Source organism: Enhydra lutris, unplaced genomic scaffold (genome assembly GCF_002288905.1).
Source record: "Enhydra lutris kenyoni isolate GAN:26980312 unplaced genomic scaffold, ASM228890v2 scaffoldscaffold1, whole genome shotgun sequence".
In the NCBI taxonomy this organism is placed as follows: Eukaryota; Metazoa; Chordata; class Mammalia; order Carnivora; family Mustelidae; genus Enhydra; species Enhydra lutris.
In genome coordinates this window covers 13,097,655-13,111,235 of record NW_019154085.1, presented here as the reverse complement: position 1 = coordinate 13,111,235, position 13,581 = coordinate 13,097,655, and the positions used below count along the sequence as shown (strand labels likewise).

The window sequence follows — 13,581 nt, the reverse complement described above, 5'->3', positions numbered from 1 at the left end:
TAACTCTGGAATTTACTAGCTGTGCCATCTTAAGATTTTTTACTTTACCAAGGACTTGCCCTACATACAAAATGGAGCTAATAATATTTTTACATGTAATCATCTACAGTGTTTATTTATGAGGCTAGCAAACACATAATTAACATTATTTCCAATTGGACTTCGGTCATACATTTTAAGAATGAGTATTACATTTAACTGGTTCTAATCCAAGTAATGGCAAGAGCTAAGATGACAGTGGTTTGTATTCTCTGCAGCTCCCAAGGAATTCAGGCAATAGTTTTCAAATAAAGAAAATATAAGGAAAAACTTTACTCCTTGCTTCCAGAAAAAATTATGATGGATAATAAATACTCTAAAATAGAAGAGAAAAATTATTGTTATTCTCTGTTATAAACATGTCAAGCACTGCACTTTCCATCTTTTTTTTCACCTAACCCAAAAAATGAGTTTACTTATGGGTATTCAGAATATCTACTGTTTTTATTTAATGTTTTAACTAAGTTCTGTACCTAATGTGGGTCTTAAACTCATGACTCTGAGATCAAGAGTCACACTCTGCTGACTGAGTCAGCCAGGCATCCTGGGTTATCTACTTCTTGAGTGAGCTTTGGTAGTTTTGTCTTTCTAAGGCCATTGTCAATATCATCAAAATTTATTCACATAAAGTTGTTTGCAAAATGCTTTTATTGTTTTAATGTCTCTAGGATCTGTAGTAATGTCTCTACTTTCATTACTAATATTCTTTTTTTTTTTTTTTTATCAGTTTGGGTAGAGTTCAAGTCTTATTAGTTGCATCCCACACATTTTGGTACTCGTGTTTTCATTTTATTCAGTTAAGAATTTCTAAATTCCTGAGATGCCTGGGCGGTTAAGTGTCTGCCTTAGGCTCAGGTCATAATCCTAGGGTTCTGGGGATCAGTCCCACATGGGGCTTCCTGCATCACTGGGAGCCTGCTTCTCCCTTTGCCCCTCCCTCTCCACTCTTGCACTCTTGCTCTCTTTCTCTCAAATCAATAAAAAAAACAAGATCTTAAAAAAAAAAAAAGGAAAAAACGAATTTCTAGTTTCCCTAGACCTTTTTTTTTTTAAAGACTTTATTTATTTATTTGACAGACAGAGATCACAGGTAGGCAGAGAGGCAGGCAGAGAGAGAGGAGAAAACAGGCTCCCTGCTGAGCAGAGAGCCTGATGTGGGGCTCAATCCCAGGACCCTGGGATCATGACCACAGCTGAAGGCAGAGGCTTTAACCCACTGAGCCACCCAGGCGCCCCTCTAGACCTCTTTTTTGAGCAGGGGGAATTATAAGTGTGCCATCCAATTTCCAAATATGGATGGATTTTTCAGATACTTTTAGCCTAATTTCTTTGTGATCTGAGAATATGTTTTGTGTAATTTCAGTCTTCCTAATTATATTGTTTTATGGCCCAGAATATAGTCTGTTGTGATAAATGGTCCATGTGCCCTTGAAAAGAATGAATGTTCTGTTTTGGAGCAGAATGGTCTATAAATATTATATCAAGTTATAGTGTTATTCAGGTTTTCTATAGGCTAAATAATTTTCTACTTTTTCTATCAATTACTGAGAAGGGAGTGTTGAAACCATCAACTTAATTGTGGATTTGCCCATTTCTCCCTTTAGTTCTATTTGTTTCATATAATTTAAAGCTCTGTGCAACTTCAGGAACCCCTTCTATCTTTTACTTCAAAATTCCTGTTGGCTGTCATACTTTATTGTAATGGCCTGGTTTCAGATCACTAATAAACAAATCTGGACATATTTATAAAAAAATAAAGCTCTGTGCGTATACATTTCCGATTTTTATGTCTTAATGGACTGAATCCTCCATTATTGAGTGAGAATAGTCTTTATTCTGAAATTTATTTTGTCAATATTCTTTTTTCTTAAGATTTTTATTTATTTATTTATTAGAGAGAGAGAGAGAGAGAGAGAGAGAGAGAGTGGGAGAGAGCTTGAGATGGGAGAAGCAGACTCCCCATGGAGCTGGGAGCCCAGTGTGGGACTCAATCCTGGGACTCCAGGATCATGACCTGAGCAGAAGGCAGTTGCTTAACCAACTGAGCCACTCAGGTGCCCTATTTTTTCAATATTCTTTTCACTACTGTTTGCACAGTGTATTTTTTCTATTACCCTATGTTTTAAAGGAGTTTTCATGTAAACAGCTTATAGTTGGGTCTTACTTTTTTGTGTAAGCTGAAAATTTGTTTTAATTGAAAGATTTTAGAGTTTCACTTTGACCATTCTATATTTAATATAATTATTCATACGATCAAATTTAAATCTAGCATCTAGCTATTTGTATTTTCATATTGTTCTTTATCGCCTGTTAAACACTTTCCTTATCGTTTGCAGTCTTTATTATTCCATTTTACCACATCCCATTTACCACTATTAGGAATTCTTGTCTTATGTATTTAGCGACTTCTCAAGTCTATGTTTACAAAGAAGAAATTTATAAAGAAAAAAAACTACTCTAGAGTTTTGTATTAACTTTGTTATTCAAGCAATAATATTACCACTTCAAGAAGTTGAGTTTATGCCTCAACTTAACTTATAAATTAATTAATCAAAATTTTAAATCTGGGGCAACTAGGTGGCTCAGTCAGTTAAGCCTTCAGCTCAGGTAATAATATCAGGGTCCTGGGATAGGATCCCACACTGGGCTCTCTGCTTAGCAGGGATCCTGCTTCTCCCTCCCTCTCAGCCCTTCCCCCCACTTGTCCTCACACACTCACTCTCTCTCGTAAATAAATACCAAAATCTTTTTAAGTTTTATTTATTTATTTGACAGAGAGATCACAAGCAGGCAGAGAGGCAGGCAAAGAGGGGGAAGCAGGCTCCATGCTGAGTGGAGAGCCTGATGCCCGCAGATCCCAGGACCCTGAGATCATGACCTGAGCCAAAGGCAGAGGCTTAACCCACTCAGCCATCCGGGCGCCCCCCAAAAATCTTTTTTAAAAAATTCAAAACTTCAGTGTGGGAAGAATGAGTAGTTTGTTGTTAGAGATACAGAAAAAAATGTCAAACTTTCCAAATCATTGGGATAATGAGGACTATAAGGTAAGAGTAGATAATATCACAATAAAGACGAATGAACATGATATATGGATTTGTCAGTCCGAACTGGGCAGCAAGTGTTTTACAGCATAATCTAAAGGACTTGCAGAGGATGGTTAAAAACAGCAAGGCCAATTCCCATTTAAAACTCAGAGTACATCCATGTTCATAGTAGCATTATTCACAATAGTTAAAATGTGGAAGCAAACCAAGTGGTCACCAATGGATGAATGGAAAGACAAAATGTAGTATATACATACAATGGAATACTATTCAGATTTAATAAGAAATTCTGGCCAGGCTACAGTATGGATGAAACTTGAGGATATTGTGATAAGTAAAATAAGCCAGTCACAAAGAGATACATACTGTATGATTCCATTTATATGAGGTACTTTTGAGTAGTCAAAATCAGAGAAAAAAAGTAGAATGGTGGCTGCCAAGGGCTGGAGAAGGGGTAATGAGGACTTATTGTTTAATGGCATAGATTTTCAGTTTTAAAAGGTAAAAAGAGTTATGGGGATGAATGGTGGTGATGGTTGCACATTTGAATGTATTTAGTACCACAGACTGCACACTTAGAAACAGTTGACAAACTTTACCACACTAAAAAAACTTGAAAAAGTAACAATCAAATATATGCTGGCTTTCTGCCATATGCAGAATGCACTACCGCTGCTACTCAGTCGCCCCACATATTTCAAACCAAATCTTATACGGCTTAACACATTTTTGAAAAAGTAATCCCCACAGCTAACATGGGGCTTGAACCCACGACCCCACGATCAAAAGTCTCGTGCTCTGCCAACTGAGCCAGTCATGTGCCCCGAGACATATTTTTTAAAAGAATGACAAAAACATGGGGCGCCTGGGTGGCTCAGTGGATTAAGCCGCTGCCTTCGGCTCAGGTCATGATCTCGGGGTCCTGGGATCGAGTCCCGCGTCAGGCTCTCTGCTCAGCAGGGAGCCTGCTTCCCTCCCTTCCTCTCTCTCTACCTGCCTCTCTGCCTACTTGTGATCTCTCTCTGTCAAATAAATAAATAAATTAATTAAAAAAAATATAAAAGAATGACAAAAACAGACTAGCACATGCATTCTTACTTTATTAAATCTTACTTGTATTTTTTAAGGGAAAAACACACAGAGTAGGCTACATTGAAGAAAGCTTATTTTTGTAAGAGAGTTAAGAAGCCTTTAAGATACTTCCAGGTACTATCTTCAGTGATGCTTCTTCTCTTTATTCTTGGACTCCAGGTAATATTCAGCCCCTACAGCTACCACAAATGCTGCAAATCCCCATTTGAATCCTTTTAATAATGCACCAACAAAGGAAACATTGTGTGCAAAGCCACCCATGTATCTCCAAGCTTCATTGCTAGAGGGGAAAAAAAGGGAAAAATTATAATCACATACAAATTACATATTCACTAAAACAGATTTAATTTTCATATTTCTAATAGACTTAAATGCAACCTTATTTAAGATAATCTAAGTGGATCATAGTACGAATCTTTCTGTGACATAAGATAATTAGGTCTATATGCCCACATTTCACACATAAACAGAAGAAAAAGACTTGATGGTTTCACAGCCATTAATACCTAGGATTTTACAGAATTCCTAAATGCAAGACTCACTTCAGGCTACTCATGAGAGGTCAGCTGTGTGACTTTGCCCGTACCAGTCATTACAGTATCATTTAAAGAGGAAGTTAGAAACTTGGGTATTAAACCTTGCTCTGTCACTTACATTCACAACTTTTTAGGGTAGTCAAATTACTTAACCTGTCAGGGCTTGCTTCCTCTTTTACTCAATGGTGATTACTATCTACCTTATAGTGTTGTTATAAAGATTCAACAGGGTAATGTATGATATATTTTGGCACAGAAGAGAATGTAACACTTAATATTACTATTCTTCCAGAGAATCAAGAGCTTTTCCCTGTCATAGCTGCCTGAGCTTTAGAAGACTTCTTAATAAAAAAAAAAGAGGACTGACTTTCTGCTCTGGCAATCATTCTTCTGAGTATCCTGAACAGAGAAGTAAACAGAATTCAGAGAGCTGTAGTAAAAAAAAAGTCTACTCTCACAGGCAGGGATAAATGAGTGGAAAAAATTATGTTATATGGAAAAACCCCCACTTAACTCTAAAAATTTGACTTACTAGAAAATATGAGAGTTAATCAAATCTAATTCAGATACCAAAAGCAAAGACATTAGAAGAAAACTACAGGGTAATATCCTTCATGAACACAGATATAAATATTCTCAACAGAATTTTAGAAAATTGATTATAGCAACATATAAAAGGATAATATATTATGATGAAGGGTTTCCCTTAGGAATGCGAGACTGAAAAAAAAAGGAATGCAAGATTGGTTTGATATTTTAAAATCAGTAAGAGTAATTCATCATATTAACAGAATGAAAAAACTATGTGAGTATCTCAATAGATGCAGAAAAAGCATTTAAAAAAATTCAACACTCAAGAGAAACCCCACAACACCCTACAACGAATATACTTAGTGGTAGAAGACTGAGTGCCTTCCCCCATTTAGGAACAAGGCAAGGGCTCCTGACTGGACCGATCAGTTGGTAGAGCATGTGACTTTTGATCTCAGGGTCCCACACTGGGAGCAGATATTACTTAAAGAGATAAATTAAAAAAAAAAAAAAAAAAGGAACAAGGCATGGATGTCAGCTAATGCTTTTATCCAACATTATACTAGTAGTGTATAGTACTAGTAGCCAGTGTAATAATGCAAGAAAGAAAAAGTTTATGAATTGAAAAGTAAGAACACTGATTTTAGACAAAATGATCATCTATAAGGAAACTCTAAGAAATTTATAAAAAAAAATCTGCTAGAACAAAAATGTGAATTTACCCAAGTAACAAGATACAAAGTAGATGTATAGAACTCCATTGTATTTTCACATATTAGCAGAGAATATTGGCAATTTAACACTACCATTTACAATAGCATAAAATATGGAATAATTCGGGATAAATTTAACAAAATAGATTGGTTTTTTAAAGCAATAAAACACTACTGAGAAAATTCCACAGAATCTGAACTGTCCATAGACTGGAAGGGTAAATATTGTTAAGACGTGAATTGTTTTAAGTTTTTATTTAAATTCCAGTTAGTTAACATACAGTGTAATATTAGTTTCAGGTATACAATATAATGATTTAACTTGTTAAGACATCAGTTATCCTCAGTTCGGCTCTGAGTTAATGTGATCCTAATTGAAATTTGAGCAGCTTTTTTGTAGAAACTGAAAAGCTTGTTTTAACACTCAAATGTAAATACAAAAAACCTAGAATAGCTAAAACAATAATAAAAAAAAAGGAACATAGATACTGATCCTTTAGAATAAATTCTATCTAAATTATTTAATTATTCTTACCGGCCCCATGGGTCCCTTAGCCCTCGTGCAGCCAGCCTCTCCTGGACAGTTTCTAATGGCGTCCCTTCTATCTTCCATTGTCTATAATCTGGAAGTTCCAGTTTACTATGGCCATGTTCATGCCCATGTCCGTGGGCCATGTCTAAAGGATAAGATTAACACAAAAGAAAACTATGCCAATCGTAGATATTAAATACCCAAACACTGCTAGTGTTTTAAAAGGAGAGCCAATAAATACTTGAAAATTCTGAGTTAACAGGTTTTATAAAACAGTATCCTATCACATAACTAGTGTATATTCACAGAGAATATACATATACAAAATATAAAAAAGAAAAAAAAAATCAATAATCCTACCACTTGGGACACCTGGGTGGCTCGGCTGGTTAAACATCTGCCTTTGGCTCAGGTCATGATCCCAGTGTCCAGGAATGGAGTCCCACATCGGGCTCCTTGCTTAGTAGGGAGCCTGCTTCTCCCTCTACCTGCCTCTCCCCCTGCTTGTGTTCTGTCTCTTTCTGAAAAATAAATAAAATCTTTTATTTATTTATTTATTTTTATTTTTATTTTTTTTTAATTTGACAGACAGATCACAAGTAGGCAGAGAGGCAGGCAGAGAGAGAGAGAGGAGGAGGCAGGCTCCCTGCTGAGCAGAGAGCCAGATGCGGGACTCGATCCCAGGACCCCGAGACCACAACCCGAGCCGAAGGCAGAGGCTTTAACCACTGAGCCACCCAGGCGCCCCAAATAAAATCTTTTAAAAAAATAATCCCACCACTCAGAGATAACCATTTACTGTTTTGTTCCTTTCTTCATTGTAAGGAGAGCTAATATTTATTGTGCCCTATGTGCCAGGTGCACCAGAGTGCTTTAACATGTATTAAATCCATTACTCCTAAAACAACTCTTTGAACTTAAATTACAGTTATTATCACCATTTTACACATGAAGACAATGAAGCTCCAACAAGGTAAGGAACTTTTTGAAGGTAACAAAAACAGTAAATGGTACAGTTGATTTTTAACTTCGTAGTTTGGTTTCAGAGCCGTTGCTCCTAACTTTTCTCCCCAAAGATTCTATTTATTTATTTATTTGGCAGAGAGAAAGACATAAAGCAATCACAAGCAGAGGGAGGAGCAGGTAGAGGCAGAGAGAGAAGCAGACTCCCCAATGAGCAGGGAGCCCAATGTGGGGCTCCATCCCAGGACCATAAGATCATGACCCAAACCTAAGGCAGATGTGTAACCAACTGAGCCACCCAGGCGCACCTGCTCCTAACTTCTAAGCAATACTGTTTCCTTTGCTTTAGTCCTTTCACAATGTGTAAATATGCATAATGAAAATGTACATACTATTTTGTTGCCTGCATTGTTCAGAAGATTCTTTTAAAATGCAGTGTTACTATGTTTAAATATCTATGATCACAAAAACTTTTTCTGTAAAGAGCCAGATAGTAAATATCCTGGGCTTTGTGGACCAAGAGGTAAAATCAAGGATATCTTGAAGGTAGTTATATAACAAGAGAAAAAAAACTTTACTGATAAATTCAAGATATAATAATAAGTGAGTACAATTTTTTTGTAATATAGGTCAGATGAAACAAATGAAATTCCTTTTTCTGGGGATAACATTTTGCTTAACTGGGGCTCAAAGTTAGGGTTCCTTAGTTAGCAAATGTTCATCTGTAAAAACCACTGTTCGCTCATGGGCAGTATAAAAACAGACAATATGCTGGATTTGACCAGCAGGCTATGGTTTGCTGACTCCTGAACTATACCAACAGAGACCTTAGGACCCCTACGGCTCCTTAAATAAAATATGCCTGTAATGGTTATAATAAAGACTTCCGTTTTATTAAGTGTTATTTTTTAAAGTTTATTTATTTATAATCTCTACATCCAACACAGGGCTTGAACTCACAACCCAGGGATCAATAGTTACATGCTCTACCGACTGAGCCAGCCAGGCACCCCACTAGTGTTATTTGCATAGATAATGTAAAAATAAACTTCAGTTCAGTCCCAAGTTAAATTGCTATGAATTTCAAATTAAGGAGGTATGAATTAATACCCCTTTTGTATAAGGTTAGCAGTAGCAAGTCTATAATCACTGCTCTCCAGAAATAAAACCAAACCAAATAATTATTACCATTATGTCTGCATTTATAACTCTGAGCAGGCCCAATAATAAGGCAGGGCTCTTATACTGCATTTTAGAAGACAGAGGTAATTATTAGACAATGTATACTAAAGATGTATCATGTGAAATATTCATTCCATTAAACAATAGTTCCCAGAATATTGGAGGGGGGGTTATACATAGTAATTCTGACAAATTAACCAATACTTTATATTTAAATATATGAAGATAATCACAAAACATTATTTTGATGTTTTTTACATTTAAAAAAGAATGAAAACCAATTCTCACCAAACGCAAGTTAAAACAACATTCACAATTTCAGTGAAACATTTGATTATTATTTGGTGGATTCAATAATAGAGGGAAAAAAATTACCATTTCAGATTTCAAGCTGATTTTGAGATTCAATACATTATTATAAAAGAAATACTTTAAGAAGTGTTTAATTAGGATATCTTGGTTTCTTCAAACCATGTTTACAAAAAAAAAATTTTTTTAAATGTTTCATTCCAAAAATCTTTAAAGAGATTACAAGACAAACCCTGATTTTGGCAAATGTCAGTTCTAGAATGCTAATCCTAATTGAGTATCAACATACCTGGAAAAGAATATAAAACAAATGTCAAAATCTTTTGGTGAAATAGTTTGATTTTGAGAATAAAAATGGAGGGGCTCCTGGGTGGCTCAGCTGTTAAGCATCTGACTCTTGATTTCAGCTCAGGTCATGATCTCGGGGTTGTGAGATGAGGCCCTGCAACAGGCTCTGCGCTGGGCACGGAGCCTGCTTAAGATTCTCTCTCTAACCCTCCCACCCCCCTGTTAAAAAAAAAAAAAGAAAAATGGATGCATTACCATATATGAAGGCTATTTTTAAATTACAATATTACTATGTTCAAAACATTAAGTAATTTGGGAGAAATTTTTGAAAAAAAAGTACACATATTAATTTCTCTTAATTTCCTTTAATAAATTCAATGCATTTTCTCTTCTACCTCATTAAAATATTTCAGAAAGTGTCCCGTTAGAGGAATTTACTAAGTAGAATATTTCAATGACTTTTCAAAGAGCGGAACAACACAATTTCTAGGGAACTTTCCATTTTCTTTTAAAAATTATTTCTATTTCAAAATAGCCATAAATCAAACAATGATATCCTTATCACTTGAAGGAAGTTTGGAATTCTACTTCAGTGCAGACTTTGGTGCTATACAGATTGAATCCTGGATGCACCACTGATATAAACTTCTGGGCAAATAATTTAATCTCTCTGAACTTGTTTCCTCATATAACATGAGGATAAAACCTACCTTGCAAGATTGTGAGATTTGCAGGAAACACAACACATTGTGTTTTTACACCCAGGTGATGAGAATGTGACTTAGCACAACCACTGTGAAAAACTGGTCTGAACTAGAAAGGTCCAACATTTGAATACCTTATGGTCTAGATCTGCACTATTCAATATGGTTTTCACTAGCACTTGAAGTGTGACTAGTGCAACTGGGAATCACAACTTTTATTTAATTTTAATTAATTTAAATTTTAAGTTGGATTCTCAAATCAGTTATTGGAAAATTTTAGTGTGTTTGGAACAATTTAGGTATATGGATTTATTTTTTTAGTTGTAAATTTTGCAAAATATAAACATAGATCAAGTGTTTATATTTATGAAAACTTAACATACAAACATATTTAAGTGTAAAATACATCAATTTTGAGAAAGTATAAAGAAAATGTAAAATATTTCATTAATAACTTTTAATACTGATTACATCTTGAAATAATACTTTGAATATGCTGGCTTAGACAAAATATATAATTAAATTAACTTTGTTTCTTTTTACCTTTGTAATATGGCTACTAGAAAATTGTAAATTACATGAGTCTTGCATTATATTTCCATTGGACAGCACTGTTATTAAAAACTTATGTGTGTAACTATATACACACACATATATATATTTTAACAATAGATCTATTTTATAAGAATCTTCTTAGACAGGTTTATGTGGCTAACCCCAAACTGTAAACAACTCAAATATCCAACAATAACAATGCATCATTTATGGAAGTCACGCTATGGAGTACACAATGAAAAACCACATGCAAAAGTATGAACAAATCTCACAAATAATGAACAAGGTTTGAGTTTCAAAAATACATACACTTTCATCCTATTTAGATAAACTGAAAAACCAGACAATTCTTTTTTTTTTTTTTTTTTTTTAAGAAATGCACCATAGATGGAAAAATTAAAGCAAAAAAAGTGAATGTTTATCACAAGTCAGGATGGTGGTTACTCCTGGTGGAAGAGACAGAATCACAGAAGCTCATACATGGAGCATCTAAGGCAGTACTTTCCAGTCTATTTTTAATTCTTGCACCCCAAAGGAGCTTTTTCAGATATTTTGTTCCTTAACACATTTTCACCCCCTGCCCCAGTGAAATTTTAATACCACGGATATACTGTACTTATCTGCTAAGGCACCATGGCTCTTTGGAGGGCCACCAGCCATTGTAGTCTTTAAGATTTTTTTCACCTCTCCTCCAAGAGCCAATTTTCATCTCTTTGAAGGATAACCACCTCTGCTGAGAATGCAAGTTCTAAGTTATTGACAATGTTTTATTTTCTAACCCGACGGGTGGTTACATAGGGTTTGCTTAATTGTAACTCTTTAAACATATTTATATTTTATACACCCTTCTGCTATGTATATTTCACAATAAAAACTAAAATCAGATAAATGACAGATTATGACAAGGATTCAACATCGGATAATTATTTTAGTTTCAGAACGGTTCAGACAAAAAACAGTAAGTTTATTAGTTCAACAAAGAAAACACATGTAATCATGAAACTTTTAAAAAGCTAGCTACCTGTGTTTGGAGTGAATCTCTACTTTCGTGGAGATCGACTCCACCTCCACTAGTGGGGGCTGGCATACTTTCCCTAACTAGAAAATAAGAGGATAATGCCACTCACAGTACATCTAATTTTATGGTTTACCAACGACCTTCAAGTATATAACCCAACTAGCCCTCATTTTTAAAATTGTGACTAAGGGCATTAAAAAAATAAAAGACAAGTGAACTTCTAGTGTCTCCTCCAGTCTCTGCGCCTACTTATATGCAATTTAAAAATAGTAATCACTCTAAAAATGGATGGGATTTTGTATCCTGCTTTTTTCACTTTAACGTTATCATAAACATTCACACCAGAAAAGCCTTACTTGAAACCATATATGAGTGTTGTGAGGCAGGCATTGCAATTATTCTTATTTTAGGATTTTTCGATTTGGAAAGGCAGCTGTTCTGCCTTTATTCAATTCAGAGGTAAACCAGAAAACACAGGGCGGGGGTTTGCGGGTGGGAAAGGAGGAAAAAAGCGTATGGACCTAACCACAGTGACTCTCACCGCATCCTTCTACAAAGTACCCCTCACTATTGCTACTTCTTCGATTCCCTTCCCTCGAGGTACATACGCTCAAGGTCATTCTCCATTTAGCCTCACCCTTTTCTACAATCCCCAGAACAGAGTCTCACTCTTATTCCTGACCAAGAGGCCTCCCACCAACTCTAATTTACCTGACAGCAATCTGACCTCTCACGACACTCAAGAGTCAATCTTCCAGCCGGCGCCAAGCGGAAACGGAAGTTGTCCCCTGCAGTGCCTTACGGCAGGAAAGCGGAGGTGCCATTTAACGTTCCGCACTAGGTCACGGATTCCTGGACCGAGTGCGGAGTACATGAAGGGTGCTAGAAGTCGACATTTTTTCCGCGCATCTGTGCATAGGGGGTCCGACTGAGGTAAGAATAATTGTAGAGGAGAGAATGGGAGGGAAGAGGCTATGTTTTCCTTGCTGGGAGACCGGAATCCTTAGACACTGCACAGAGGGGAGGGCCGCGAGCATGCTCCAGCCAGTAAGTGAGGCAGTTGTTAGAGCGTGGAAGAGGCCAATGGGAAGGCTGGTTGTTGCGCTGCAGTTGGCAGGCTGCTGCGGGAGGCGGTGGCAGTGAGAAGCCGGAGGCAGCGGGGTGACAGGTAGGCGGCGGCGCTGTCTTTGGGGGACGCGGAGTGCTAGATCAGGAGGGATTTTCTCCTCGGGCTGCGGGAACCGTAGAGAGGATGTGACGAGGGTGGTCTTGGAAGGCGGTAGCTGGAGTGTTGGTGGTTCCGGAACCTCGCGTAGACCAGGTAGCAGCTTGGAAGGGTCGTGAGGAGAAATCCGCTGAGGCTGGTGGAGGCTGACCCTTGCGGGGCGACGTGGGGGCCTAGGGCGTGAGGGGCTGCGGTGGCAATGGCAGAGAGAGGAGAGAGGCGGGAGCCAGAAGCCAGACGACATCGTGAGGGATGGAGGAGTTCCTTGCACGAAGCTCTAAGAAAAGGACGCGGCATTGCAGGCACCGGAGAGAAATCCTGGAATTGCTTCTTATGGCCATTTCTCGGGGTGGGAAGGGTGTGTGGAGAAGAAACATAATTTACTGGCGGTCAGATCCTTCAAACTCTTTATAGCTATACATTATGTAACCCTTGGCTGTTATTTACCCAAACAACTAGGTTGTCGCCCTTGGAAGAGGAGGTCTTGCAACCTGGTGATGTGTTAGAATAGTTTTTTCCTTGGTTTGAGCTCTTACTACGTCGGCAGGCTCCTATCGGTGAAGAAGCATGAAGGATAGTCAGGAAGCTTATCCCAAATACGGACTTGGGTTGAGAGAAATGTTAGTTTGAGACTAGTAGCCAGGTTCATGTTTTGTAGTTCATGAATTTGTTTTGAGGGTGACGGCTGATTATAAGTATATATATATATATTTTTATCTTCAGGAAAGTGGAGAGCCTCAAAAATCTATTGTAGGAGGTAAGTGCAAGTTGGAAAATGACTAGAAAATTAGTTGTTAGACCCCCCCCCCCAATATTGTGGATGTTAGGGACTGTGAAAATAATGTGGTGG

General features: G+C 37.0%; 1 protein-coding gene across 2 annotated transcripts; it reads right to left on the bottom strand.

Moving 5' to 3' along the window:
* Positions 1 to 4,163: 4,163 nt before the first annotated feature.
* On the bottom strand, positions 4,164 to 12,357 carry LOC111141342 (NADH:ubiquinone oxidoreductase subunit B3). Of its 2 annotated transcripts, none has more exons than XM_022493817.1 (3): positions 12,218 to 12,357; positions 6,491 to 6,632; positions 4,164 to 4,455 (listed from the first exon to the last, which is right to left on the bottom strand). In XM_022493817.1, exons 2-3 carry the CDS (start codon positions 6,628 to 6,630, stop codon positions 4,299 to 4,301), a joined length of 297 nt encoding a protein of 98 aa, XP_022349525.1. In that variant the 5' UTR covers positions 6,631 to 6,632; positions 12,218 to 12,357; the 3' UTR covers positions 4,164 to 4,298. The 2 variants fall into 2 exon arrangements, with proteins under 2 accessions (XP_022349525.1, XP_022349532.1); XM_022493824.1 differs by having other exon boundaries at positions 6,491 to 6,661; positions 12,218 to 12,242.
* Between the last annotated feature and the right edge of the window lie 1,224 nt (positions 12,358 to 13,581).